The sequence below is a fragment of the Gymnogyps californianus genome, unplaced genomic scaffold (assembly GCF_018139145.2).
Source record: "Gymnogyps californianus isolate 813 unplaced genomic scaffold, ASM1813914v2 HiC_scaffold_31, whole genome shotgun sequence".
In the NCBI taxonomy this organism is placed as follows: Eukaryota; Metazoa; Chordata; class Aves; order Accipitriformes; family Cathartidae; genus Gymnogyps; species Gymnogyps californianus.
In genome coordinates, this window is record NW_026114191.1 from 1,398,073 (window position 1) to 1,425,935 (window position 27,863).

General features: G+C 52.0%; 1 protein-coding gene across 1 annotated transcript; it reads left to right on the forward strand.

Annotated features, from left to right (window-relative positions):
- The first annotated feature begins 13,982 nt into the window (after positions 1-13,982).
- Positions 13,983-14,963, forward strand: LOC127028295 (olfactory receptor 14A16-like). Its single transcript, XM_050914016.1, has one exon. The coding sequence runs from the start codon at positions 13,983-13,985 to the stop codon at positions 14,961-14,963; it is 981 nt and encodes a 326-aa protein (XP_050769973.1).
- The last annotated feature ends 12,900 nt before the right edge of the window (positions 14,964-27,863 follow it).

Here is a 27,863-nt window from a genome sequence, read left to right on the forward strand (position 1 = left end):
CACTCTTGTCCTGCCAGCTCATGATCTGAGCTGCCATTCGAGCCCAAACCATTTCAGTTCACACTACCTCCATCTTCCTTCTGACACTGGCTATTGCGTGACACAACTGTCCTGGATCTCCCGGCAGGATGGGCAAGAGGCGCATTCCTGAACTGGAACATTTTCCCTTGCTTGAAAGGTGAATGCAGCAGGCTTGAGCCAAGAGGCCCAAGAAACCCGGCTTCCCATAGGGCCCACTAATGAAAGCATCCCACAGGCTGTGGCACTTTCTCTTTACTGACAGAGACTTTGGGAATATGGACAATACAGCTTCACTTATTTTTCTTCTCTCTTTCTAACTCGGCTCTCAGCATTTAAGTATTTAGCCATTTTTGCTACTTTAAAACTGTGTTTGAAAAACTAGTACAGCAGTGTGAGGGCTTTTTTAATGTTTGCTGCAGGGAGGTGTCCGGGGTCTTCTTCTTGGGAACCCTTCTGGGGTTGTGTCATGAGTTTGGCTGAGCCCTAATGATTGTTCTGCCTCCAGCTCCTTTCTAGAGAAGTCTGAGCCGGAGTTCGAAGGACTCAGAGTTATGGGGAAAGGCAGGCCTGGCCAGAGGCATTTACAAACGTGCCAGCAGTTCAGAAGTTTCAGCCTCCTTTGAGAGCCAATGAAGCAATGCTCCCTGTCTGCAGCCTCTGGGGAGAGCCGAGCTGTGCCTGGGTCCTTAAAGGAATCCTTGGTGCTATAAACCCCAGGGCACTGTGCAGAGCAGGGAGCATTTGGGTGCTGCTCAAGACTCCCCACAGGAACTGCTGGGAGAAGAGGGCAAGGGCAGAGGAGAGCATGAAACCTGGCTCAGGGTGGGCAGAGAGATCAAGGAAGGGAAGGACATGGGAGGGAAGCAGCAGAGGGTGAGAGCCCAACCATGGTCTTTGTTCCCAAGCACCATCAGCGCAGAGGTCACCCCTTCCTGCTGAGCATTGCGTGTGGGTGCTGGATGTCCTGAGGCCGGGTGGTGTTTATTTTGCTTCTGAGTGTTTGTGCAGTGAAAGTTTGTAAGACCTCAGTTGTGAGGGTGGATTGCCTCAGCGCTTCGCTTCTCTGCCCTCAGGACTGTATCACTTCCCTCTTCCTTTCTGTTCTCTCCTCAAAATCATGCAAGTTTTTTTTCCTCCACCCCTCCTTTTTTCTAACAGTTATGCAGTGGGGAGAGTTGGGAACTTCCATCATGGTGTAGTGATTCTGGAAACCTTTCCTGTTCCCCCCGTCATTATCAAACCGCAAAGCAACTCATCCCAGCCTGGGAGGTGAGTGTAAGAGTGTTTAGGGGAAACAAGTATTTCAGTGGGCACGGACTCTCCCAGCCATGCCCTCAGGCAGGTCCTGGGCATGGCCTGAGGCCCCGACCCTTCTCCTGTACCACCTCACCAGCAGGCACCCTGGGGACCCCCTCCCGGTGCCTGGCAGTGCTGAGCAGGGAGTCCCAGGAGCACAGCTGGCTGTGCTGAGGTCCTGCTGCTGGGCTGGGATGTGCAGGGAGGCAGAGTCGAGGTTCTCAGGAACTGCTGCTGAGGAGGGAAAGATGTGAAGTCCCTTTCCGTTCTTCCCTGCACATACTCTCCTTCACGCTGCCTGCTTGACCCACAGCTCCCCAGACATCCCCTTTTTTCCTTCCTCCTGGTTTGTGGTTGGTTCTTTTTTTGATCTCTGCAGTCTGACACACAAGGTAGGTTCAGGCATCCTCTGCGCTTGTCCCACTGCACAATCCCATGTTCATCGAAGGCAAGAACTCTTCACCTGCTTGTTGTCAATGGAAGAAACTGTTTAGGGCTTGTTTAGGGCTGGGGTGGGGCAGGGTGGGGAATCCTCTCCTAAAGCAACTGCTTCCAAGAGCTGACACCACTCACCTTGTAATTTCCCAAGCTTCTCCCTCTTGGAGAAGGCATAGCTGCCTTAACTTTTTCACAGAAAAGGCTTGTTTCACAGCATGGTCATTGTCTTCCCTGACACATCTTTCCCTCGTCAAAGAGCAAAGGACCTATGTCCTCCAGAGCTATTCCGGGTTGTACTGGGAAAACCTGTGTTCACAGGAACACACAATGTCTCAATATGAGCAAACATGCAGGGTGCTCTTTAGTCCAAAGTGAGGAAGATGCAGCTCCATGGGGCAAATCACCACTGCAGTTAGAAGGCATTGGCTTTGGGATGAGCAGATTTGCCCTCTGGAAGAACCTGCGTCTCTCCTTATGGTGTGTGCAGGGGCAAAACCAAACTGTGAACAAAGGAAAAATAAGGTCTGGGTTTTTTTTCTTTCTTTCTTTTTTTAAGCAGTAAAGTCCACCCCAACTCTTCCTTAATTTAACACAAAAAACGCTGTAGGGGGGAAAGACAACTGGACAGCTGGACATCACCAAGGGAGCTCCTGCTGCTGGGACTGGGAAATGTCCCTGAACTCCACACACCACTTCTCCTCCTCACACTCATGATTTACTCAGTAGCTGTGGTTAGGAACATCCTCATCATCGTGCTGGTGGTGGCAGACCAGCATCTGCACTCTCCCATGTACTTCTTCCTGGGCAACCTGTCCTCCGGGGCAGTGTGAGAAACAGAGAAGGCCTTGGCACTCTGCAAGCAGTGTTCAGCCATAGCTAAAACATCGTTGTGTTATCAACACTGTTTTCATCACAAATCCAAAACACAGCACCCAATTCCAAAACACAGCACCATACGAGCTGCCGTGAAGAAAATTATCTCCACCCCAGCCACAGCCAGTGCACTGAATCTCCCCTCCCTCATCATTCCTGGTAGCAGCTCTGTCTCATTCCCTGCCCATTGCAGGCCAATCATCTGCAATATAAATGTGAACACCAAAGGAACTCCTCCTGAGGCCTTGCACAAGCACTTTGACCTCAAAGAGCACAGAGGTGCCTCAGGGAGGTCCTCCCCTCCCCAAGACATGCTTCCTCAACTGGTGCTTGTAGGACACATGAATGGTGAATGGAGAAACATGGCCATTCCCTGAGGATGAGATGGAAAGCCTTGAGAGCTTCTGAACTTTGCAGTTAGTGATTAGGCAGTGATTGGTCATATGTTGGGATGCGAGAGAGGGTGGAGGGAACTCAGCGAGAAGCAAGGTGTTGGGTTGAGGCCTTTAGCAAATCCTTACAACCATGTCTGAGCCCAGAAATGGAAAGCACTTGATGTTTGTTGGTGGAGGAGGAGTAGGTGTGCCCTGGGAATGTGGCTGAAAGCCCCTGCACAAAGCAGGAATGACAGAGAAGTTTCCAGCATGTGTGCGTGCCTCAGCCTTGGAGATGGAGAATGCCAGTTGTCTGAGGGGTGGCTGGACAGTGCTCATCACACCCCATGAGCTGACCTTCCTCTCTTCCCCTCCTTCACTCTCCACATTTACCTACACTTCAGGAAACATCCATGAGTCTGGAAAACACATGAACCTCCTAGAGCAATGGCCCATTGCTGCAGGGGAAGAAGGAAGGTTTTCTGAGACCCGTGGGAGTGCAGGGAGGGAGCAGTGTGTGTGTAGCGGGGGGGTGTGTTAAAGACAAGAAAAGGACCTGTAAGAGCATGGGCTGGTCATGCTAATGTGGAATAGACTGAGGTTTGGGTTTAGGGCAGCAGAAGAATGAGGACATGCAGTGCAGTGCTGGGATATGGAGCCAAACTGAGGATGCAGGTTTGGGACTGGGACATCTTAGGTGACTGAGGATCGTTAGCCTGGCTATGAAAGAAGCTGGATGGGTTTGGGGGAACTCACAGGCATTGCCACGTGCCCAGAAAACCACAGCTTTATGATTAAAGCAAAAGCACCTGGCACCTAACACCCCCCACACACACACCCCACCCCTACCACACACACCAGCTCACACTAGCCCTAGGTATTCCCCTGAGGAACACGTGAGGAAAAGGATCTCCTTTCCCAGGCCCTGGGGGTCAGGGCTTGGCCATTCTGGTGAGGAACAAACCCCAAGGGCTTACATGGCATCAGAGCCACCTGCACATTGCCTTGGCCAACTGCAACCAGTGCCTCCAAGTTTTGCTTAACCAGCCCCCAAGACAGACACCTTGCCTGGTCGTTCCCTTCATGGCTTTGTCAGTGTTGGCCCTCAGTGGGGCCCCAGCACCCTCAGAAACTTGGTGTTTGCTTTGGCTTTCCAATTCTTTAGAGGCTTATATCTGTAGTTGAGGAACTTGGCACCAGAGGGCTCATTAACATGCAAAACACCCTAACAAGCCATGTCTCTGTGCCTAATTTTCCCTAATCCTTCAGTTCCTGTGTGGCTAATCTGAGAAATTTCAGGAGAGTAGTCAAGCAGAGAAGACTGAAAGAATAAGGAACAATAAATCAGGATTCCTTCTTTTTCCAGTTTTCTTTAATTTGCCGCTTACAGAACAAGTGATATCAGCCTTCTCCAATCCAGAGCATCTCCTGATGAAGGCTGACTATGTAGGAAAGGTAAGAGCATTTCTGTCAGACACTGTATGGGCCATCTTTGTCCTGTGTCCCGTTGTCATTGCTGCTCCCTCTCCTCCCCCCTCCACCAGTCATTTCTCTCAGTGGCCTCCTGGGACTCGCATCATGATGTCTCAAATCTAAGCTTTTCCCACTAAAGTCTAGCTGAATGATTCAGCTCATTTGCACCAATTCCCACCTGCTTTCTCTGAAGAACCAGCTGCACACAATCACAGAAGAATGTTTCTCACCTGCCAAGAAAAAAATAAAAATAATAATAATAAAAAAGAATAGAAAAGAAAGGAATAGCTCAGTAAAAAATAATAGATGAAGTCCACATTTCCTCCACTGAAGTCCACTTTCCACTGTCGGTAACCTTAGTGGAACACTTTCAGTGAAATACAGAGGAGAACAAGCAGAAACACAATTGGGGAGGTGGCTGAAGAGACCATCAGGCAGACTGCTGAAAGGCAAGGCAAGCTTTAAACTGCCTGAAGCTCAGGGCAGCGCCTGGGTAGGTGAGAGGTATCTGAATGGGGAGAGACCAATGGGAAGAGGAAAGCTGGAGGGACACTGGAAGATGCATACACCCAGGCAGTCTGCTGAAAAGGTGCCTTTAGGAGAGGTCAGTTCAAGCAGGACATGTGGAAACATGTGAGAGAGTGGTGAGAGCCAATACACAGTATAGTGGGCAGAGCAGTGCTGTGGAGGGAATAGGGGAGATCAGTATTTCTTGTCCTGAGCGTAGCACATGAGCTGGAAATGTCCATGTTGGCATCATGGGAAAACACTGCCTATGGATGAAAACTGTTAGTGCATTTCAGCTGACGGAAAATGTGCTCGTATCTTCTTTCAGCGTTGAGAACCGTTCCTCATCTTTCCAGGCAGGGCTCAGTGCCCAGGCACAGCCCTGTCACTGCAGTGCTTGTACAGCTGGGCCCAGAGGGTGCTCTGCAATAGAAAGGGAGGCACCAAACATAGGAGCCTTGCACAAGCCCTTGGAACTCAAGGAGAGATGTGCCTCAGGGAGGTCTTCCTCTCAATACCATGGGCTTTCTCAACTGGTAGTTAGGGGTCCATGAATGTTGGCTGGAGAGCCAGGGTCATTTCTGGAAGGGCAAATGGAAAGCCCTGCTGAGAAACCTGGCTGCTGCCTGGTGCAGGTCCAGGGAGTCAGCCGCCAGGGAAGGAGGTGCTGTTCAGGAAGATGTCCGAACCACGTACCTTACCTCAAGAGGATGGGGTAGCTTTCACCCACACCCAACCTTCCTTTTGCCTCTTTCCAGCAAGCTCTTGATTCAGAACATTGGCTTTCCTCATTGCTCTCCAACAGTGTCTAGTTTTCTTTATTGACAGCATCACCCACCCATTCAGAAGCCTCATTTAGGTGGTCTTATTCATCCTGTGGCATGTCGATCTAAGACATCCATAGCAGCATTTAGGTGCCTCAGTCCCCTTATATTCATTTGAGGTGTTGCACTCCTCAATTAATAATTTGCATCAGTGAAATTCACCTCTTCTCCACAGATGTCTACCAGACAGCTATTTATGTTTGATGATGCTTTTCTAGACCCTCTGTATTCCTTGCAAAGAGCAGCACGCAGTATCTGAACACTTTCCAAAAACCCTGCTTGGTAGCAAAATGAACCTGAATTAAACCTTTGCTAGTAGGACAAAATTCAGCTTTGGGTGGACTGAAAAAGCAGTGATGACCCCCTCTCCTTTCTTCCTTTCCTCCCATCGCTTGCTCAGGTTTTGGGAGGAGAGGAAGTTACTAAAGGCAACATTCTTGGGTGCCAAGGATTGAATTCTCCCATGGGCGACTGATGTAGAGACCCTCAGCTTCAGCTGAATCTCTTCTCCTTGGGAACACTGCAAGGCAGCAGCTAAGATGTTACAGTATGTGTGCAGGTGCCCGATACTCTAACAAGATAACAATGTGAGCAATTGCAGGAGGCTACAGGTGACGAAAGGGCCGCCTGTTTCAGAGTAGAAAGTACCACAGCAACCATCTCAGCAACACATAAGGAGGATACAAAAGAAGAAAAGCATGGCCAACAGGGAAAGGATTAACAGATGTGGTGGGCTGACCCCAGCCAGCTACTAAGCCCCCACCCAGTTACTTGCTTGCTCCCCCCAACAGCAGCATGGGGAAGAGAATCAGAAGGGTAAAAGCGAGAAAAACTCATGGGTTGAAATAAAGAGAGTTTCACAAGTGAAGCAAAGCTCCATTTGCAAACAAAACAAAAAAGGAATTCAGTCACTACTTCCCATTGACAGAGGTTGTTTAGCCATTTCCATTAAAGCTTTCAGGCCTTCATCACAATGACTTGAGAAGACAAATGCCATAACCACAAATGCCCCCCGCTCCTCTTCCTTTCCCCAGGCTTTTACTGCTGAGCATGACATCATCCAGTATGGAATATCCCTTTGGTCAGTTGGGGTCAGCTGTCCCAGCTGTATCCCCTCCCAGTTTCTTGCCCAGCCACAGCACACTTGCTGGCGGGGCAGCATGAGAAACAGAGAAGGCCTTCCTGTTGTGTAAGCACTGTTGAGCAATAGCTAAAACGTCAGCTTGTTATCAATACTCTTTCAATCACAAATCCAAAACTTGGTACCTTACTAGGCTGCGATGAAGAAAATTAACTCCCTCCTAACCAGCCAGGGTCGGATGGACTTTTTGGGAGCTCTGAGGATACTAACAGTAAAGAACTTGAGAGGGGGGAAAAGGGAAGCAGGAAAGGAAAGGGGAGGCCAAGGATGTCATTGGTGCTCTTTGGGGTGCCTGTGATGCAGCCTTGTACCTGATGGGAATTATTGCCACAGTCAGAGGGAACCTGAGTGCTTTCCTTAATGTTCCGGACATGAAGGGGAAGGAATGGAAGTGTCATCCAGGCTGGAAGATGTCTGTAGACAAGCCAACTCAAAGCAGGGTCACATCGGGTTGCTCATGGTTTTATCCATGTGCGTCTGAGACACTTCCAGGGATGGAGGCAGCGCACACTCTCTGGGAAACAGCTTCCCGTGTCTGACTGTCCTCATGTTGCAAAGGTTTCTCCCTGTATTGAGCCTGACCCTCTCGTGCGTCAGCTCATTGCCTCCTGTGCTCCTGTCTTGCACCACAGTGACTTCTTGGAAACCTCACCGTCGGCAGTGCAAGGCTGTTAGGTCCTTGCCCTCAAAGCCCTCCATTCTCCAGGGTGAACAAGCCCAACTCCTTCCCTCTCTCCTAACAGGGCAAGTGCTCCAGCCCTGACCATCTTTGTGGCCCTTTACCGAACTGGCTCCAGTTTGCCAATGTCTCTCTGGCCTTGTGGGGCACCAAAACCTGGGTAAGTAGTCTGGATGTGGTGAAACAAGTGGTAAGCAGAGGGAGAGAATGACTTCCCCTGGCTGTGCTCCTGCTCGTACAGCCCAGCATGCTGTTGGCCTTCCATGTTGATGGCTCATCTTTTGCCTAAAGAAACCCAAGGACTCACCTAGGCAGTCCCTGCCCTATGTCATTGCAGAGCTTTAGTCTACTTCAGGGGAAGGACTTTGAATTTGTCCTTATTCGATACCATGAGGTTCCTATTGGTCCGTGCCACCGGCCTGCCTATGTCCTTTGTGGTGGCAACCCTGCCCTCCAGTGTTATGTCTGCTCTCCTCAGTGTGATGTCTTCTACAAATGTCATGAAAAATCGCTCTCGCATTTCCTCCACGTCATTAAAAAGACATTAAGCAGGGCAGGTTGCCAATAGACCCCTGCAGGACCCTACTAGCTAGATGCCTCCAGGCAGAGGACCACGTATTGTCCATGTACCTCCAGGCTCACCTGTCCAGCTGGTTTTTACCCATCTGCTTATCCCTCCTTGCAGGCCATAATATCCTACTACTGAATATTGCAGGGGATGATGCTGAAAGCCTTGCTGACCTCCAGGTAGAAGAGCACCACTGCTCTCCCCCGTCCAGCAATCCTGCCCTTTCTTCCGAAAAAGCAAAGAGGCTGGCCGGGCACAATCTCCTGTGGGTAAATCCAGTCACCTGCCTTTCAGACACCCAGAAAGGGGATCCGAGTGGACACATTCAGGGGCACAGCCTGCTCAACCTTTGGGCATTTTTGAAAGGTGTATGCAATGTTTGGGTGCTCCCAGTCATCAGGAAGTTCCCCAGTCTCCATGACCTTCCAATGATGATTGAGAGTGGCCTCACTGTGACTGGTCTGCTGCTCCTTGGGATGCTGCCCCTCCAGCCCCACGGACTGGAAAGGACTGAGTTTGTTCCAGTGACACCGGAATTGATCCACGCCCACTGCTGGTTGTTTTCCTCCAGAGTCCTGCCTCAAGGAGCAAAGGTTTGGGAGACCTTGCTGGGGAAGACTAAGGCAAAGAAGACATAGAGAATAATCTCAGATCTATCTACACTTGCTCTTACTAAGTTCAGCAGTGACCACACAGTATCTTGGTTTTTTTCTTTAACTGTTTTGGAAGTAGTAACAGCTCCTCTGGATGCCCTTGAACCTCTTGCAGGGGCCCACACTCGGGAGGCCTTGGCTTCGCTAAAATCATCCCGATTTCTAAATTCCTCCTTGAGTCCCTGCATCCACGTCCTGAATGCTTCTTTTCTTTTCTATGGAGCTTCTTGATGAGTTCCTTCTTTAGCCAAGCTGCTCTCCTGAAATGCCTGGTTGTTTTCCTGCTTATCGGTCTGGACAGTTCTTGTGCTTGGAAGATGCTTTCCTAAAAGATCAGCTGTACTGAGCTCTGCTGCCCTTGACTGCTGCTGCCCATGGGACTACCACTAAAAGTCCCCTGAACGGTGGGTGTCAGGGCCATTGAAATCCCCAATAAGACTTGGGGTCATGGATCTGGAGACTTCCATGGCTTCCTGAATAAGCCTTTCTCCACTTCCTTCCCCTGACTGCAGGTGCTTTGTCTCCCACCAGGATGTCCTACTAACAGACCTCTCCTCTGACCCTCACCCACAAGGCCTCACCCAACCTGTTGCACAGCCCAAGGAGCAGCTCCATACATACAAGCAGCTCCTGCACACAGAGGGCATCTCCCTCCTCATCCTCCTGGCCCATCTCTCCTGAAAAGCCCGTATGCACCGTTGCAGCACCACTAGCAGCGTGAGCTGTCCCACCACACCTCACCATTTCTTCCATCAGTATCAAAACTCTGTGATGGCCCATGGGACTCCAGCTCCTCCTGTCTGTGCCCCAGGCTGGGGGCATTGACGCACGTTTGGGCTGCAGCACCTCAGCTGTGGCACTGCAGCCCAGCTCAGACTTGTCACAGGCAAATCCGGTACCAGGTGCCCAAGACCCAGTGTGTGCAAGTGCTGTGTTTGAGACCAGAGACACGCTGGAGGGGATGGCAGATGGCAATGTGAAGGCACCAAAAGAGGAAACCCTGCTCCCCGCAAGGCCAGGAAAGCAGCGCTGGGCTCTGTAGCCCTGGCAGGAGAAGCCTTTGCTGTCTCTACTGTTGCTGAAGCTCCTGAAGCCCTGTGGTGGAGGTGAAGCTCATCTCCAGGAAGGACAGATGCTGCTGAAAATGTCCTTGGGTGTGGACATCCTGTGATCCAGGAACACTGTGAAAATCCTTGGACGGTTCCTTGGTTGTATCATCAAGTGGAGGAATAAAGGACGGCTTGAAGAAGAACAGGCAGAGTTTGAGAGTAGGCAAATGAGCAGAGATCCCAGTGTGATGTGTTTCCTGTTCATGAACTGCCCTGCATCAACTGGGTGGAGATGGGTCAGACTGTGCCTCACTGCAGTGCTGGGATTCAGTCAGTGGCCACCAGAAAGTGAATCTCTCTGAGATGCCACCTGAGCTTGGGCAAAGGCATCAAATCTGTCTGCAATGCTGCCTGAGGTGTCTGCCACGCAACCACTCTGAATGTGGATGCCTTTCCTGTAGGTTCTGTGCTGCCTCTACCAGCCACATGCAGTTGTGCTGGAGAGCCCTGGCATCTCACATAGCACTACAGGCCTGTATTTGGCCATTGAGAAGCTGCCCTGAATTAGGTGAAGCAATGGGGGGATGTCCATGAGCCAACTGCCATTACAGTCAATGGAGATCTAGGAAATAGAGCTGATGGAGAAGAGAAGGAGAGGGACTTAGCTCCATTTGGTCAGCTGACTACCTCTATAGGCTGCTGTGGACATAAGGAAAAGGAAGTTTTTAGTTGTCCTAAATGTAAACATCTGCTGTCATTTTGGTGTACCAAAGGAATTCCCCACCAGGCTCCAAGACGATGCCCCCAGACACTGCCCCGTCTCTCAGCATTGCTCCCTGAGAGCTTGCAGTCACCTGCCCATAACTTGGACAAACTCTGGTGTCCCCTCAGATGTCACCAGGTGTTCCCACCTGAACAACTCCCTCAATCAGCACTACTTAGCATGGGAGCTGAGACAAGCAGCTCACATGCAGGTGCCTATTTTGCGCACATGTGAACTGAGGCAAGAGGAATCTCACCTCCTGTGGGCTGGTGCTGTGCACGAGAGGGAGGTGAGCCCTCTTCTAGGAAGTCCCCCGGACTTCCAACTCAGGATGGGATGCCTCGAATGACTCAGCTGAATCCCTTGCCTCAGCAGGGGTCAAGGAGATCCCTCCCTGTCACTGGCTGGTTGTTCTGTCAGATGATGGGCCAAGGAAAGGCGATTCTCATGCCCAACTCTGTCTTTGACAGAGGAAATGACACAGTTGGAAAGCAGTGTCTCTCCCCAGCTGAGGGAGGGAACATCAATGATTGCTTCAGCGTGTTTCACAGCAGGTTCCCCTGGAGCCGCAGGGACATCTCAAGGGAGTCCAAAGAGGGCCAAGAAAGAGATGCCTTGGGCTGGTGCTCTAATGCTGAGCTGGGTTGTACTCCTGGGACGGGGGAGCTTACGGCAAGCGGGCAGCACAGCAGAGAGGCAGCTCTGCCCAAAGCGCAGCTGGGCTGAGGGCACTGCCTGCAGGCACCAAGGGGAGAGGAGCGAGGCAGGGAGACGTTAAAGGCAGTGTGGAGTGGGAGGATGGCTGAGCTCTCACTGGGGCAGAAATCTTCACAGCCCTCTCTGTGGTAAGTCTCTGGCTGCAGGGCACTGAACCTGGTGTTCCTGGCAGCATCTCCGAGACCTGGTTCATCCCACAGCCTGTAGGATCTGGCAGGAGGATTCTCACTGTTTCCCTAGTGCAGAGGAGGAGGACATGCTCTTGAGCAGGGCTTCCCTGCTGCACGTCAGTAGGACAGGGAATGATGGTTTCCTTGTCTTGGGGATGACTGCAGGGGTAGAAAGCTGGGTCTGCAGCCAGGGGTGCCCAGGGCTGTCCTTCTGTGGAGGGTCCCTGCGCCCCTGGGGATCACCCCCAGGGCATTTCCAAGGAAACTTTTCCAGAGGATGGTCAAAGTGGGGATTACCTGAAAGGGAAGGAGTCTGTGCTTTGAGAGTAGTCCTCTTGGTTGGCTGGGTGGGCAGTGGGAGATGGGAATTTATTTTTGCACTCTTGAGAAGGCACAGAGATGCCCATTCTCTTTCGGAGTTATCTGAGCTGCTCCTTAGCCCTTGTACAGACAGAGATGCCCCCGGGGCAGTTCCCCGCTGCCAGGAGGGGTTTGCAGGGCAGAGCTGAGCACACAGTGAAAGGGATGGGGCTGTCTTTCTGTGAGCACTGAAAGGGCAGAGACCTGGGCACAGAGAAGAAGTTCCCGGCAGAGACAGCTCCAGGCAGCAGAGACATTGTCAGAGAGGGAGAGGGAGCACATCTCAGAAATGTGGTGGGAGGGGGGATTCAGGCACCTCCCTGCCATCCCCTGCAGTGCAAGCATCTTCCCCAGAGCAACTCCGTGGTCTCCTCTCCCTCACTGCCTTGCTCCCTACCCTCAGCATCACAAGCACTTGGCCATCGATTGCCTTCCCAGCAGCCCAACCAACAAACAGTGGGGTGGGGATTCAGGTTCAGCTGAGACACCAGCACTATGGGTCCTGCCATGCACATTTTTCCATGGAGGAAAAGCAACCAAACCCCCTCCCAACCTTTGGGACTCCTGGCACTACAGTGTGTGGGGCTGGAGAAGACCTGCCCCTCCCTTCAGGGCAGCCCATCTTGAGGACATTTGAGTCCTTCCCTGGGGGGTCCTGCTGGGCTGCAGGCTGCCTTCCCGAAGGTCACAACTCACCCATGACAACCTTGTGTTTTCCAAGTGCCCAACAGAGAAGACACGACGGGGCTGAGGCCAAGGAAATGCTGCTGGAGGGCTGTCTGCGGGCAGCTGGAATGAGCCCTCTGTGTCCCTGGCTGGGAAGGGAGAGATGAGATCCTCCTCAGGTACGATGAGATGGGAGCAGGGGTTTGGAGATCCGTACTTGTGCCCTGGTTTCGGCTGGGACAGAGTTAACTTTCTTTTTAGTAGCTGGTACAGTGCTGTGTTTTGGATTTAGTGTGAGAATAATGTTGATAACACGCTGATGGTTTAGTTGTTGCTAAGTAGCACTTATCTTAAGCCAAGGACTTCTCAGTCTCCCATGCTCTGCCAGCAAGCAGGTGTGCAAGAAGCTGGGAGCGAGCGTGGCCGGGGCAGCTGACCTGAACTAGCCAAAGGGGTATTCCATACCATGGAACGTCATGCCCAGTATATAAACAGGGGGAGTTGGCCGGGAGGCGCGGATTGCTGCTCTGGCGCTCTGGCACCAATCAGCGGGTGGTGAGCAATTGCATTGTGCATCACTGGTTTTTTTTCTTCCCCCCCCTCCTTTTTTTGTTATATTTCTTTTCATTACTATTATTATTATGTTTCATTATCACTATTGATACTATTATATTTTACTTTAGTTATTAAACTGTTCTTATCTCAACCCACGAGTTCTACTTTTTTTTTTTTTCCTTTCCTCCTCCTCACCCCACTGGGAGGGGGGAGGGGGAAATGGCTGCGTGGTTCTTAGTTGCTGACTGGGGTTAAACCACGACAATTTGGAAACTGGATTCCTCTGTTCTCAGCAGTATCCTGAGTATTTCTTTTGGGGGGAACACCGGAGTGTGATAGTCCTCCAGCTCAGAAAGCTGCCAGCACAAGGCAGCTGAGACCAGGGCTGATGGACCGACCGGCTGTCCTCCCTCTGCACTGAGGGACAGTCCCTTTGCCTGTCAAGACCCACAAGGTTTCACTTGGAGTGCAGCAGGAATGCCAAAGATTTCTGCCTTAAAAACACTCCTCAGGTGTGGTAGGACAACTAGAACAGAAGAAACAAAACAAAATCCCCTCAGCTCTGTTCTACCCTCAGGTGAATTGGGAGCAACAATGCTGAAATCTCTTTGATATCAAAAGTGGATTTAACCTGAGATGACCCATTTTCCTATTTACCTGTAACTGTAGGGCAGGATTGACTCCTCCAGAGCCCACAGCAGACCCCTGGCTCCCTAGGGCACCCTCAGCCAGCACCAACCAGAGCTCCTGAAAGGGACCTGCCAAAGATCTTCCTGGAAAGGCGAGAGGCAGTCTTGGAGGATTCTATGAGAAACTGAATAGATTTTGCTCAGATAAATCTGTCCCAACTTATTGATGCATTTTCATCCTTGGACAGGCTCCCATGCCCAGGGGAAGAAAATATCCAACAGCAGCTCCATCACAGAGTTCCTCCTCCTGGCATTTGCAGACACACAGGAGCTGCAGCTCCTGCACTTCTGGCTCTTCCTGGGCATCTACCTGGCTGCCATGCTGGGCAACGGCCTCATCATCACCGCCATAGCCTGTGACCTCCGCCTCCACACCCCCATGTACTTCTTCCTCCTCAACCTCTCCCTCATCGACCTGGGTTCCATCTCCACCACTCTCCCCAAAGCCATGGCCAATTCCCTCTGGGACAACAGGGACATCTCCTACCAAGGGTGCGTGGCCCAGCTCTCTTTCTTTTTCTTTTTTGTTTCAGCTGAGTATTTTCTTCTCACCATCATGGCCTATGATCGTTATGTTGCCATCTGCAAACCCCTGCACTACGGGACCCTCCTGAGCAGCACAGCTTGTGTCCACATGGCAGCAGCTGCCTGGGGCACTGGGTTTCTCTATGCTGTGCTGCACACTGCCAATACATTTTCACTACTTCTCTGCCAAGGCAACGCCCTGGACCAGTTCTTCTGTGAAATCCCCCACATCCTCAAGCTTGCCTGCTCAGACACCTACCTCAGAGAAGTCGGGCTTCTTGTGGTTAGTGCCTGTTTATTCTTTGGGTGTTTTGTTTTCATTGTGCTGTCCTATGTGCAGATCTTCAGGGCCATGCTGAGGATCCCCTCTGAGCAGGGACGGCACAGAGCCTTTTCCACATGCCTCCCTCACCTGGCCGTGGTCTCCCTGTTTGTTAGCACTGCCATCTTTGCCTACCTGAAGCCCCCCTCCATCTCCTCCCCATCCCTGGATCTGGTGGTGGCTGTTCTGTACTCAGTGGTACCTCCAGCAGTGAATCCCCTCATCTACAGCATGAGGAACCAGGAGCTCAAGGATGCCCTCTCGAAACTGGCCAGATGGATGCTGTTTCACCGACAATAACCTGCCTCCCCTTCTCTGCGCATTTCCCAGAGGCCAAGAGCCTGCTTTTTTCCCTTGTCATAATCCTACTTATAGATAATGTTCTGGGCTTCTACTACTTGTCTTGAGGTTTGATCCAGGTGTTTCTGACCCTTGTACAACACTGGATCAGATGTGGCCTGTCCAGTAGCAGCTGTTCAATAAAAGGGCATCTCCCACGTGCAGTGCCTGAAGGCTGAGCTCTTCCTCCAAAGGTGCTGCCAATAAAATGTCCACGGAAGTGGTCTTTTAAAGAGTTTTGTCTCCTTGTGTTCTCCCTGTGATTGGGGTTAAGCTCACGGTACCATTGGGTTCCATTGAAGTGAACGTTGTGGTTTTAAAGGTTCTCTTTGTGGTGTCCAGCGGCAGTGGAGATGGGGCATGGGCTCCCAGTTACCTCCTTCAGGCTGCTTCACGTATGACAGGACTGATGGCACATACAAAAATGCATTTGGAGGGAACGGGAGAGGACGGGGACTTGCCATGTGCCTTGGGCTGGGAGGCAACAAAGACTCAGAAGGCGAAACATCCTCAAAGGTGATGTCCCCCAAAAGTAAAGCACTGAACCGAGGTATGCACAAAGAAGGACTCTGAAGTGCCATGGGAGTGAGCGGGGACGCAGCAGGCAGAGGGAAGGGAGAATGGAGAGATGCGGGAGCTGCCTGAGGAGGCCCAGGGCTCTGGTGGTGCCCTGGGGAGTGGGGCTGATGGGGGCAGAGAAGAGGTGAAATGCAGTGGGGGTTGAGGCTCACCTACAAAATGACTGCAGGAGAGCCTGGAAGTGAGTGGCCTCTGTTTGCTTGTGTCATTCTTGCAAGCAGCAGCCCTGGGGCTGATGGGCAGGCTGAGAGCCTTCCCTGCCCCCCAGGACCTGCTGTGCCCTTCAGAGGGGCTGGGGCTGTGGGGGGAGCGCCCAGAGCTCTGCAGCACCCTGGGGTGGGCAGTGTGGTGGGGCCAGGGCAGACTGGGCTGCTGGGCTTGTCTGGCCTGGGCAGAATGCAGGGGAGCTGGGGAGAGCTGGGGAGTGGCTGGGCTGGGCAGGAAAGTGTCTGGGAGGGGAAAACACCCATGTAGAACTCAGCTGTGTGAGCGTGCAAAGTGAGGGCAGGGTGCTCACAGTGCAGAGCCAGGCCTCATGGTGAAGGAAGCAAGGCACCAAAGGGGCAGAAGAGAGGGGCCCAGTCTGTGCCGTCTTCCCTGGACACCCCAGGGAAGCTGTCCCACGGCAATTTTCCCTGACCACCCCACACACCGGCCATTTCCATCTCTGGCCATACACCCCGGCCCTGAGGAGGGACCTTTGCTGCATGGACACCCCTGTTCTCCTCTGGGGCTCTGTGATACCCAACTCCACTGCCATTAATAATAAAAAGAAAACCAGTTTCCTACTGACACTTGTTAGAAACCAAGTCCCAGAGCTCTTGCCACTGCTGGTCTCTGAGCCAAGCCTGTTCTCAGACACCTCCAGCTAGATCAGGTGCTCACGGCCGTGTCGTGACAAATATCGAAAATCTGCATTTTTTGAGCTCCCACCAACTGGCCTGGGTCCTTGCTCCGGTGTTGGGCTCTGAGGGATTTCTCAAAAACTCAGCTCTCCCAGCCTCCCCTTGGCCATAATGTGCTCCAGGCCCCAACCATCCGTCTGGCCTCTGCAGGACTCGCGCCACTCTGTCAGGGCCTTCCTTGTGCTGGGGAGCCCCAGATTGCATGCAGCAGGCCTGATGCGCTCCTGTGCTGGGTTAGCTTTGAGCAGCAGCCACCCAGCCACCCAGCTGCTCCCTCACTCTCCCTCCTCAAAACGACAGCACCAAGGGAGGAAAAAAATAGAGAAAAGCTTATGGGTCAAGGTAAAGAAAAGGAGAGCACTTACCCCTTACTGTCATTGTCATCACTTACCAATTACTGGGCAAAGAAGAGTTGACTTGGGGAAGATCAATTTAATTCATTGCCAATTAAAAAAAAAGCTGTGGATTGTGAGAAACTCTAACAAAAATATTACAGACCATTCCCCCATGCCACTCCTTTTGCCCAGGCTCAAATTACTCCTTCATTCCCAACACTTCTACTCACCTCAACCCCAAGACAAGCAGGGGGAGGGATGGGGAATGGAGGTTACAGTCAGCACAGAACATCTCTGCCACTCCTTCCTCACACTTTTCCCCTCCTCCAGCTTGAGTTTTCTCCACGGGATCCCACCATATTTGCGGCTAAGGCTATGTGGTGTTCATGTCTTTCTGTCTTACTTTTCTCCTTTATACTCACAGAATGATGGAAATGTTGAGATTGGAAGGGACCTCTGGAGATCATCAAGTTGAAGGCCTCAGCTGAGGCAGGGTCAGCTAGAGCAGCTTGCTCAGCACCTTGTCTAGCTGAGTTTCGACTGTCTCCATGGAGGGACACTGCACAACCTCTCTGGGCAACCTGTTCCAGTGACTGACAACCCTCACAGTCAAACAGTGTTTTCTTGGGCTCAGATGGAATTTTATAGACATGACTAAGATCTCTCCAAGCCTTTTCTTCTCCACACTGAACAGTGCCTCATCTCTCAGCCTTTCCTCTTAGGAGAGATGCTCCAGTCCCTTAAACCAGCTTTGGGGCCCTTTGCTGGACTTGCCTTAGGAGGTCAACAAGTTGGCTGTACTGGGCAGCCCAGCACTGGACACAGCACTCCAGATGGGGCCTCACCAGTGCCGAGCAGAGGGGAAGGGTCACCTCCCTCCATCTGCCACCAATGCTTTTCCTAATGCAGCCCAGGAGGCTGTTGGCCTTTGCCGCAGGGCTGCATTGATGGCCCATGCTCAGCTGCTTGTCCTCTCTGCAGGAGGACCCCAAGGTCTTTCTCTGCAGAGCTGCTCTCTAGCCAGTCGGCCTCCAGCATGATGTCCACAGGGTGGCTGGATCAGAGGCTGTCCTCCTGCAGGGACTTTCTCAGCAGCACCTTGTCCTTCTTGGACAGCAGCTTCCCCTCTGTCACAGGGCCCCACACAGCGCTGCCGAGTCACCTGGCACAGCAAACCCCTCTCCTGCCACGGCGGCACAGCCCAGGCCTGTTGGTCGCGGGCCTTGGGGACTGCAGCTTTTGCTCTCCTTGTGGCAACCTCCTTCATCATTCTGTTGCCACCTGCCATCCCCTCCAGCATGCCTCTGCTGGGAAGCAAAGCCTTGCCACACAGCGGTCGAGTCCGTGGGTACCAGGTTTCCACGTGACAAGTCTGCCCTTGGCCCTGCTGCTGTATCTGAGGTGCTGCAGCCCAAATGTGCACCAAAGCCCACAACCGGGGGCACAGACAGCAGGAGCCTCGTGCGCCATCACAGAGCTGGGACATCAGGGGAAGGAGAGCTGGGGTGGGGAAGGACAGCTCCCATGGCTTTTGTGGTGGATGGAGATACAGCGTCTTTAGGAGAGACTGGCGGGGAAGGTGAGAAGTGGGGGATGCCCTGTGGGATTTCAGGGCAGCTCAGATAAATGGAGGTTGTCTATGGGACAGGCAACAGGTTAGGTGGGAGCTTTTGTGGGGGTCAACTTCTAAATGGGCCATCCACTCTGATGCTCACCTGGACCTGGTACTCCCAAACGAGGAAGAGCTGGTCAGGGATGTGAAGACCAGTGTCAGCCTTGGTGGTAGGGACTATGAAATTGTGGTCTCCCAGATTCCCTGGGAAATGGGGAAGGAGAGTCGCAGAGCACAGACCCTGGACATGAGGGAATGAGAACTTGGCCTGTTGAGGGCACTGGCAGGTGGGATCCCATGGGGGCAGTGTCAAGGCCCTGACACCATCCATAGGCCTTCATGGCCCTGACCAGCATCACCTGCGGCCTCCACTCACACCTCTGTCCATGGGCCCAGCAGACCATTGAAGCCAGGCCTCAGTTTCAGCCCCACCTTGATCTCTGCTGTAGCTCTACTGCTCTCCAGACACAGCCAGAGACACAGCCTTGCCTGCCCATGGACTTTGTGGATTCAGCCTTGCACACTCACTTCCCACCTTCATTCTTTCTTGGGGGTACACTGCAATGACACTGTGGCCCTGCCAAGTGCCAGACCCCAGCTCATTCACAGAGCCCTAAGGGCCTTTCTGCTGCCTTTCCTCCTGTCCCTTGCTCAGGGTTTGGGAGGAGAGAAAGGAAGAGCAGGTGAGGTTTGTGGGTGCCAGTGATTGAGATGGGGAGCAGAGCCATCACATCAGAAATGATCTAAAGGCTGTGCTAGTTCTAAAGTGTTCTCTTCAGCTCCTTTCTTGGAGGCCTTACATCTCCCCCAGGAACCTGCAAATGCTGAGATCCCTCCATCCTTCTCTCTTTCAGCAATTCAGTTGAGAGTACCCAAGTCAGAGGCTTTCTTTCAATTCTGTTTACAGCCTAAAGCACCCCATGGTCTGCAGATGTGCCAGGAAACTTGCAGAAGGAACGCACTCCTCTGGACAAGCAGGTGGATGTTCCCAGGAATCTCAGGAGGCATGGCATACTGTCAGCTGTGTTCATGGAGCTGGTCAAATAACTCATCTCCATGTCTGTAATGGTGGCCTAGGTGCCTGCTTCACGTGTAAACTCTCTCTTTGGATGGTGGCATGTACTGAGCAACCTGGCCTGACCTCAGAGCTTGCCCTGCTTGGAGCTGGGCGTTGCACTACCAACCTCCTTAGCTGCCTTCCACCCTGAATTCTCCTATGAGCATGTGATGCAGAGACCCTCACCTCCACCTTAATCTTTTCTCAGAGGGCACGTGGTGAAGGCACAGGCTCTTGGAAGGGTTGGTGGGAAAGAGTCTTCTGGGGGTCTCTAGTCCAGCCTCCAGGCTGGCTGTGGCTGTGGAGCTCAAACCTGAAGAGCTCCAAAGGAGGAGATCACAGCAACGCTCCTCCTAGTCCATTTCCTTTTCCTTGAGGCTCAGCCTGAAGCTCCCAAGAGGCAGTTTGTGGCTGTTGCCTCTCTCATATCATTGGCCACTGCAGAAGAGAGCTTGGCTCCATCATCTCTCCACTTAGGTGTAGGCTCTTATGAGGTTGCCCCATGCCTCCACTTCAGCAGGCTAGAGAGGCCCAGTTCCCTCACACTCTCCTCACAGCTCCTGCTTTAGGCTCCTCACTCCATCTTGGCAGGCCTCCTCCGCACCCTCTCCAGTCTCTCCATGCCCCTTTTGAAAGGCAAAGCCCACTGGCTCATATGGCAGCCATCAGGACTCGCAGGCCCTTCTCCTCAGGGCACTCCTTAGCACTCCCTCCCAGCTTCTTGCACACCTGCTTGCTGGCAGAGCATGGGAAACTGAAAAGTCCTTGGCTTAAGATAAGCGCTACTTAGCACCAACTAAAACATCAGCGTGTTATCAACATCATTCTCACACTAAATCCAAAACACAGCACTGTACCAGCTACTAAAAAGAGAGTTAACTCTGTCCCAGCCGAAACAAGGACAATATCCACCCCTTATTCTATACCCCTTATTCTACATCCATTGGGATGTGACCACGTCCATCTTGCCATTTTATTCCTAAAAACTGAATCTCCTGTGCGGGTCCCTTCACCTTGCTCTGTTTTATGGCAAAACCGGCTTTCAGAAGGATTTGGATTATTTTCTCCCCTTTCTCAAAAACTTCTTCTGCTGTGTTGCCCCATACGATGACGTCATCAATGTATTGCAGGTGTTCTGGAGCTTCACCTTTTTCCAGTGCATTCTGGATTAGTCCATGGCAAATGGTGGGGCTGTGTTTCCACCCCTGGGGCAGTCAATTCCAGGTGTACTGGACGCCCCTCCAAGTGAAAGCAAACTGTGGCTGACACTCTGCTGCCAAAGGGATTGAGAAAAATGCATTAGCGATATCTGTTGTGGCGTACCACTTGGCTGCTTTTGACTCCAGTTCATATTGAAGTTCTAGCATGTCTGGCACGGCAGCACTCAGCGGTGGTGTGACTTCATTCAGGCCACGATAGTCTACTGTTAGTCTCCATTCTCCATTAGACTTTCACACTGGCCATATGGGGCTGTTAAAGGGTGAGCGAGTCCTGCTGATCACTCCTTGGCTCTCCAGTCGACGAATCAGCGTATGGATGGGAATCAGGGAGTCTCGGTTGGTGCGATATTGCCGCCGGTGCACCCTTGTGGTAGCGATCGGCACCTGTTGCTCTTTGACCCTCAACAACCCCACAACCAAAGGGTCCTCGGAGAGTCCGGGCAAGGTGGACAACTGTTCAATTCCCTCTGTCTCCAAGGCAGCTATACCAAAGGCCCACCGATACCCCTTTGGGTCCTCGAAATACCCTCTCCTAAAATTAGCCGTGCGGGAGATGGTTTATTTTGACCCAGATGATGGGCAGTTACCCACAGATCCAGATGAAGAGCCCTTAGCTACACATGAGGGACAGGACCTGCCTTGCCATGGCCTGGGGTTGAGGGCTTGGCCTTTGTGCTTCATAAGACAAAGCAAGGGTTTTCTCAGCATTACAGCCACCTGCACAGTGCCTTTGCCTACCTGCAATCACAGCCTCCAATTGTCTGCTCTGATGAGTCCCTGGGGAGGCTTTGTCAGTAAAGGCCCTCAGTGGGGCCAGTCAAGGCTTCAAGGTACTTTGGGTTTTGCTTCTGACTTGGGCTCCTTGAGAGGTTTGTTCAATCTCCTCTCAGTATCTGAGGTTCATGGATTCAGCACCAAATACATCATGGGGCTCGTTAAAATACAGAAAGCCTAATGAACTATTTCTCTTCCTAACTTTCTTCAAGTCTTCAAGACTTGTACAGCTAATTGGAGTCATTTCATACTGTAGAGAAGGAGGAAGATTTCAAAGTGCACCTACTAATAATGAGTTTTTATTTTAAAGAATATATTTTTTATTACTTCTCAGTTTAAAGAAGAGGTGATAGAAGCTTTCTCTGATTAATATTGATGCAGAGTGTCTCTTCAGAAGGTCTGTACAGGTAGGAAAAGCAGTCCCTAGAGGTCTAACACTGTATGGAGAACTTTGCTCCTCACCTCCCCAGCCTCACCATTTCTGACATTGGCCACCTGGGACTTACATTACTCTTCCTTGCATCGGACTTCTCCACTGAAGTCTGCAGCTGGATGTTACAGCTCCTTTGCACCATCTCCCGCCTGCTCTCCTTAGAGAACTGGCTGCACACAGGCACAGAAGATTTTTTCCTATTTCTAAGACAAGAAAAGTAAAGCAAAGCATGATCAGTTTTCATAAACAATCAAACACACTCTGTAACCATAGGCTCAGTACAAGCTACCTCTAGTGAGGTTGCCTTTTTACAAAGGATTATCTTATAAGAAATGTTTTAGATGGCTAGATACAAAAATATAGTAACACAACTAAAAAGTTGGCTACAGAGATAATCAGACTACTGAAAGAGAGGCCAACTTTTACTCCCGGAACCTCCAAGCAGCAGCATAGGTGAGAGGTATCTGAATGAACAAAGAGTAAGGGGAGGAGAAAAGTGGAGAATAATGGAAAGGGCCTTTGCCTCGGCCGTCCGCATCTGACAAGATGACTTCAGAAATGGTCATTGTATCAGGACAGGTGTAAGTATATGAAAGATCAGAGAAACTATATACACCGTATAACAGGCAAAATAGTGGTACTGAAGTTACAGGGGAAGATTGATATTTCTTTGGAATTGGAATCCCTTTTGAATTGGGATTAGTAGAGTTCTCTTGCGAGTGTGGGCATGCCAATGTTGCACCCACCTTTGAAAGGGGCAAAAAGTGCAACGCAGGGAACCACAAGCTGTACAAGCTTGCTTTGGTGAGGAGTGGGCCATCAATGAGAAGCCTCTCGAGGGACATTTCTGTGCACATAAAAGAGAAGAATGTGTGCAAAAGCAGTCAGCATGGACTTACCAATGGTAAATCATGCCTCAATAAGGCCGTGGTGACAGTAAGGAAAGGTCTCAGGTTTCCTGTGACCATGGAAGTCAGATGTTAGCATAGTCAGAGCAGCTGCAGCTCGCTTGTGCTGCTCCAGGCTGTGTGGCCCAGATGCAGGGCTACTTGACAGGTATCCCCAAACAGCCCTGATCATTTCCTTTGCTTCCCCATTCACTCCCTCTTCACTCTTTTCCCACCTCTCCAGTCCTACTCTTTAACCAACCTTATCCACTCCCTTGCTAAAAGTCGCCCCCTTTTCACCATTTCCCCACTGGCGCTGCATTTCCTCACTTTGCACCCTCCTTTCTTGTTTCTGAGATGGCTATCACAGTTGCTACCTTGATTAGCAACTCCATGACACTAGTACTCTTTTCTTATCTGTAGTGTCCTGTTGCTGCTTAAGTTCTGGTCTTGTTAGAGGCATCATGCCTCAGGAGGGACATCAACACATGTACTTTGAACGCCTGCCTGCTGGAGGTTCAGTCCAGAGGGACCTTGACACCCCTGGGGATTTGGCCAACAGAAACCTGAAGGCTGAGAAGGAAAAGCTGCAGAAGAACTCCAGGCAGCAACACGGGCAGTGACCATAGCAGCTAAGGAGTGCCCTGAGGAGAAGGGCCTGCGAGTCCTGATGGCTGCCATATGAGCCAGTGGGCTTTGCCTTTCAAAAGGGGCATGGAGAGACTGGAGAGGGTGCGGAGGAGGCCTGCCAAGATGGAGTGAGGAGCCTAAAGCAGGAGCTGTGAGGAGAGTGTGAGGGAACTGGGCCTCTCTAGCCTGCTGAAGTGGAGGCATGGGGCAACCTCATAAGAGCCTACACCTAAGTGGAGAGATGATGGAGCCAAGCTCTCTTCTGCAGTGGCCAATGATATGAGAGAGGCAACAGCCACAAACTGCCTCTTGGGAGCTTCAGGCTGAGCCTCAAGGAAAAGGAAATGGACTAGGAGGAGCGTTGCTGTGATCTCCTCCTTTGGAGCTCTTCAGGTTTGAGCTCCACAGCCACAGCCAGCCTGGAGGCTGGACTAGAGACCCCCAGAAGACTCTTTCCCACCAACCCTTCCAAGAGCCTGTGCCTTCACCACGTGCCCTCTGAGAAAAGATTAAGGTGGAGGTGAGGGTCTCTGCATCACATGCTCATAGGAGAATTCAGGGTGGAAGGCAGCTAAGGAGGTTGGTAGTGCAACGCCCAGCTCCAAGCAGGGCAAGCTCTGAGGTCAGGCCAGGCTGCTCAGTACATGCCACCATCCAAAGAGAGAGTTTACACGTGAAGCAGGCACCTAGGCCACCATTACAGACATGGAGATGAGTTATTTGACCAGCTCCATGAACACAGCTGACAGTATGCCATGCCTCCTGAGATTCCTGGGAACATCCACCTGCTTGTCCAGAGGAGTGCGTTCCTTCTGCAAGTTTCCTGGCACATCTGCAGACCATGGGGTGCTTTAGGCTGTAAACAGAATTGAAAGAAAGCCTCTGACTTGGGTACTCTCAACTGAATTGCTGAAAGAGAGAAGGATGGAGGGATCTCAGCATTTGCAGGTTCCTGGGGGAGATGTAAGGCCTCCAAGAAAGGAGCTGAAGAGAACACTTTAGAACTAGCACAGCCTTTAGATCATTTCTGATGTGATGGCTCTGCTCCCCCATCTCAATCACTGGCACCCACAAACCTCACCTGCTCTTCCTTTCTCTCCTCCCAAACCCTGAGCAAGGGACAGGAGGAAAGGCAGCAGAAAGGCCCTTAGGGCTCTGTGAATGAGCTGGGGTCTGGCACTTGGCAGGGCCACAGTGTCATTGCAGTGTACCCCCAAGAAAGAATGAAGGTGGGAAGTGAGTGTGCAAGGCTGAATCCACAAAGTCCATGGGCAGGCAAGGCTGTGTCTCTGGCTGTGTCTGGAGAGCAGTAGAGCTACAGCAGAGATCAAGGTGGGGCTGAAACTGAGGCCTGGCTTCAATGGTCTGCTGGGCCCATGGACAGAGGTGTGAGTGGAGGCCGCAGGTGACGCTGGTCAGGGCCATGAAGGCCTATGGATGGTGTCAGGGCCTTGACACTGCCCCCATGGGATCCCACCTGCCAGTGCCCTCAACAGGCCAAGTTCTCATTCCCTCATGTCCAGGGTCTGTGCTCTGCGACTCTCCTTCCCCATTTCCCAGGGAATCTGGGAGACCACAATTTCATAGTCCCTACCACCAAGGCTGACACTGGTCTTCACATCCCTGACCAGCTCTTCCTCGTTTGGGAGTACCAGGTCCAGGTGAGCATCAGAGTGGATGGCCCATTTAGAAGTTGACCCCCACAAAAGCTCCCACCTAACCTGTTGCCTGTCCCATAGACAACCTCCATTTATCTGAGCTGCCCTGAAATCCCACAGGGCATCCCCCACTTCTCACCTTCCCCGCCAGTCTCTCCTAAAGACGCTGTATCTCCATCCACCACAAAAGCCATGGGAGCTGTCCTTCCCCACCCCAGCTCTCCTTCCCCTGATGTCCCAGCTCTGTGATGGCGCACGAGGCTCCTGCTGTCTGTGCCCCCGGTTGTGGGCTTTGGTGCACATTTGGGCTGCAGCACCTCAGATACAGCAGCAGGGCCAAGGGCAGACTTGTCACGTGGAAACCTGGTACCCACGGACTCGACCGCTGTGTGGCAAGGCTTTGCTTCCCAGCAGAGGCATGCTGGAGGGGATGGCAGGTGGCAACAGAATGATGAAGGAGGTTGCCACAAGGAGAGCAAAAGCTGCAGTCCCCAAGGCCCGCGACCAACAGGCCTGGGCTGTGCCGCCGTGGCAGGAGAGGGGTTTGCTGTGCCAGGTGACTCGGCAGCACTGTGTGGGGCCCTGTGACAGAGGGGAAGCTGCTGTCCAAGAAGGACAAGGTGCTGCTGAGAAAGTCCCTGCAGGAGGACAGCCTCTGATCCAGCCACCCTGTGGACATCATGCTGGAGGCCGACTGGCTAGAGAGCAGCTCTGCAGAGAAAGACCTTGGGGTCCTCCTGCAGAGAGGACAAGCAGCTGAGCATGGGCCATCAATGCAGCCCTGCGGCAAAGGCCAACAGCCTCCTGGGCTGCATTAGGAAAAGCATTGGTGGCAGATGGAGGGAGGTGACCCTTCCCCTCTGCTCGGCACTGGTGAGGCCCCATCTGGAGTGCTGTGTCCAGTGCTGGGCTGCCCAGTACAGCCAACTTGTTGACCTCCTAAGGCAAGTCCAGCAAAGGGCCCCAAAGCTGGTTTAAGGGACTGGAGCATCTCTCCTAAGAGGAAAGGCTGAGAGATGAGGCACTGTTCAGTGTGGAGAAGAAAAGGCTTGGAGAGATCTTAGTCATGTCTATAAAATTCCATCTGAGCCCAAGAAAACACTGTTTGACTGTGAGGGTTGTCAGTCACTGGAACAGGTTGCCCAGAGAGGTTGTGCAGTGTCCCTCCATGGAGACAGTCGAAACTCAGCTAGACAAGGTGCTGAGCAAGCTGCTCTAGCTGACCCTGCCTCAGCTGAGGCCTTCAACTTGATGATCTCCAGAGGTCCCTTCCAATCTCAACATTTCCATCATTCTGTGAGTATAAAGGAGAAAAGTAAGACAGAAAGACATGAACACCACATAGCCTTAGCCGCAAATATGGTGGGATCCCGTGGAGAAAACTCAAGCTGGAGGAGGGGAAAAGTGTGAGGAAGGAGTGGCAGAGATGTTCTGTGCTGACTGTAACCTCCATTCCCCATCCCTCCCCCTGCTTGTCTTGGGGTTGAGGTGAGTAGAAGTGTTGGGAATGAAGGAGTAATTTGAGCCTGGGCAAAAGGAGTGGCATGGGGGAATGGTCTGTAATATTTTTGTTAGAGTTTCTCACAATCCACAGCTTTTTTTTTAATTGGCAATGAATTAAATTGATCTTCCCCAAGTCAACTCTTCTTTGCCCAGTAATTGGTAAGTGATGACAATGACAGTAAGGGGTAAGTGCTCTCCTTTTCTTTACCTTGACCCATAAGCTTTTCTCTATTTTTTTCCTCCCTTGGTGCTGTCGTTTTGAGGAGGGAGAGTGAGGGAGCAGCTGGGTGGCTGGGTGGCTGCTGCTCAAAGCTAACCCAGCACAGGAGCGCATCAGGCCTGCTGCATGCAATCTGGGGCTCCCCAGCACAAGGAAGGCCCTGACAGAGTGGCGCGAGTCCTGCAGAGGCCAGACGGATGGTTGGGGCCTGGAGCACATTATGGCCAAGGGGAGGCTGGGAGAGCTGAGTTTTTGAGAAATCCCTCAGAGCCCAACACCGGAGCAAGGACCCAGGCCAGTTGGTGGGAGCTCAAAAAATGCAGATTTTCGATATTTGTCACGACACGGCCGTGAGCACCTGATCTAGCTGGAGGTGTCTCAGTCTGTCTCACACTAAATCCAAAACACAACACTATACCAGCTACTAAGAAGAAAATTAACTGTATCCCAGCCAAAACTGGGACATCTGCCCTGAGCTGGTGCATGCAGAAATAGGTCTCTCTTTGTTATATTCCCCCCTGGAAGTACAGTTGCTCCTTTGCTCTTGTCCAAGGATGTCCCTGCCTTTCCCCCAGGGACTGTGTCCATGCTGGCCTGGCTGGCCACTCCTGCTCGCTCCCGATGCTCCCCACAGGACCCTCAGCTGGCGATACTGCTCTGCAGGTTGAGGGGACTGTGGTGCCTGAAAGCCATGGGGAGAAAGTCCCAGTCAGATCTGTCGATCATTCGTCATTTCCACTGGAACTGGGCACCTATATGTGAAGGGTCAACACAGGCCCATTCCCTGACACATCACCCCGTGCCCTCCTCCCCTCAACCCATAGAGAACCCAAGCACAATAGGATGGCCTCATGGATGCAATCTCTTCAGCCTGTTCCTGATGTCAGCTTTGGAAGAAGAGCCCAGCCTCCGGACATCGAAACTGAGGAAATCCCATTGATTACAGAGATAGGACACAGGAGGCCAGCTGTACAATCATGCCAGACCCACGGACAAAGGCCTGTGGGTCAGACAGGCTGGGTTCATGCCTCTGGAGAAGTGGAGTGGA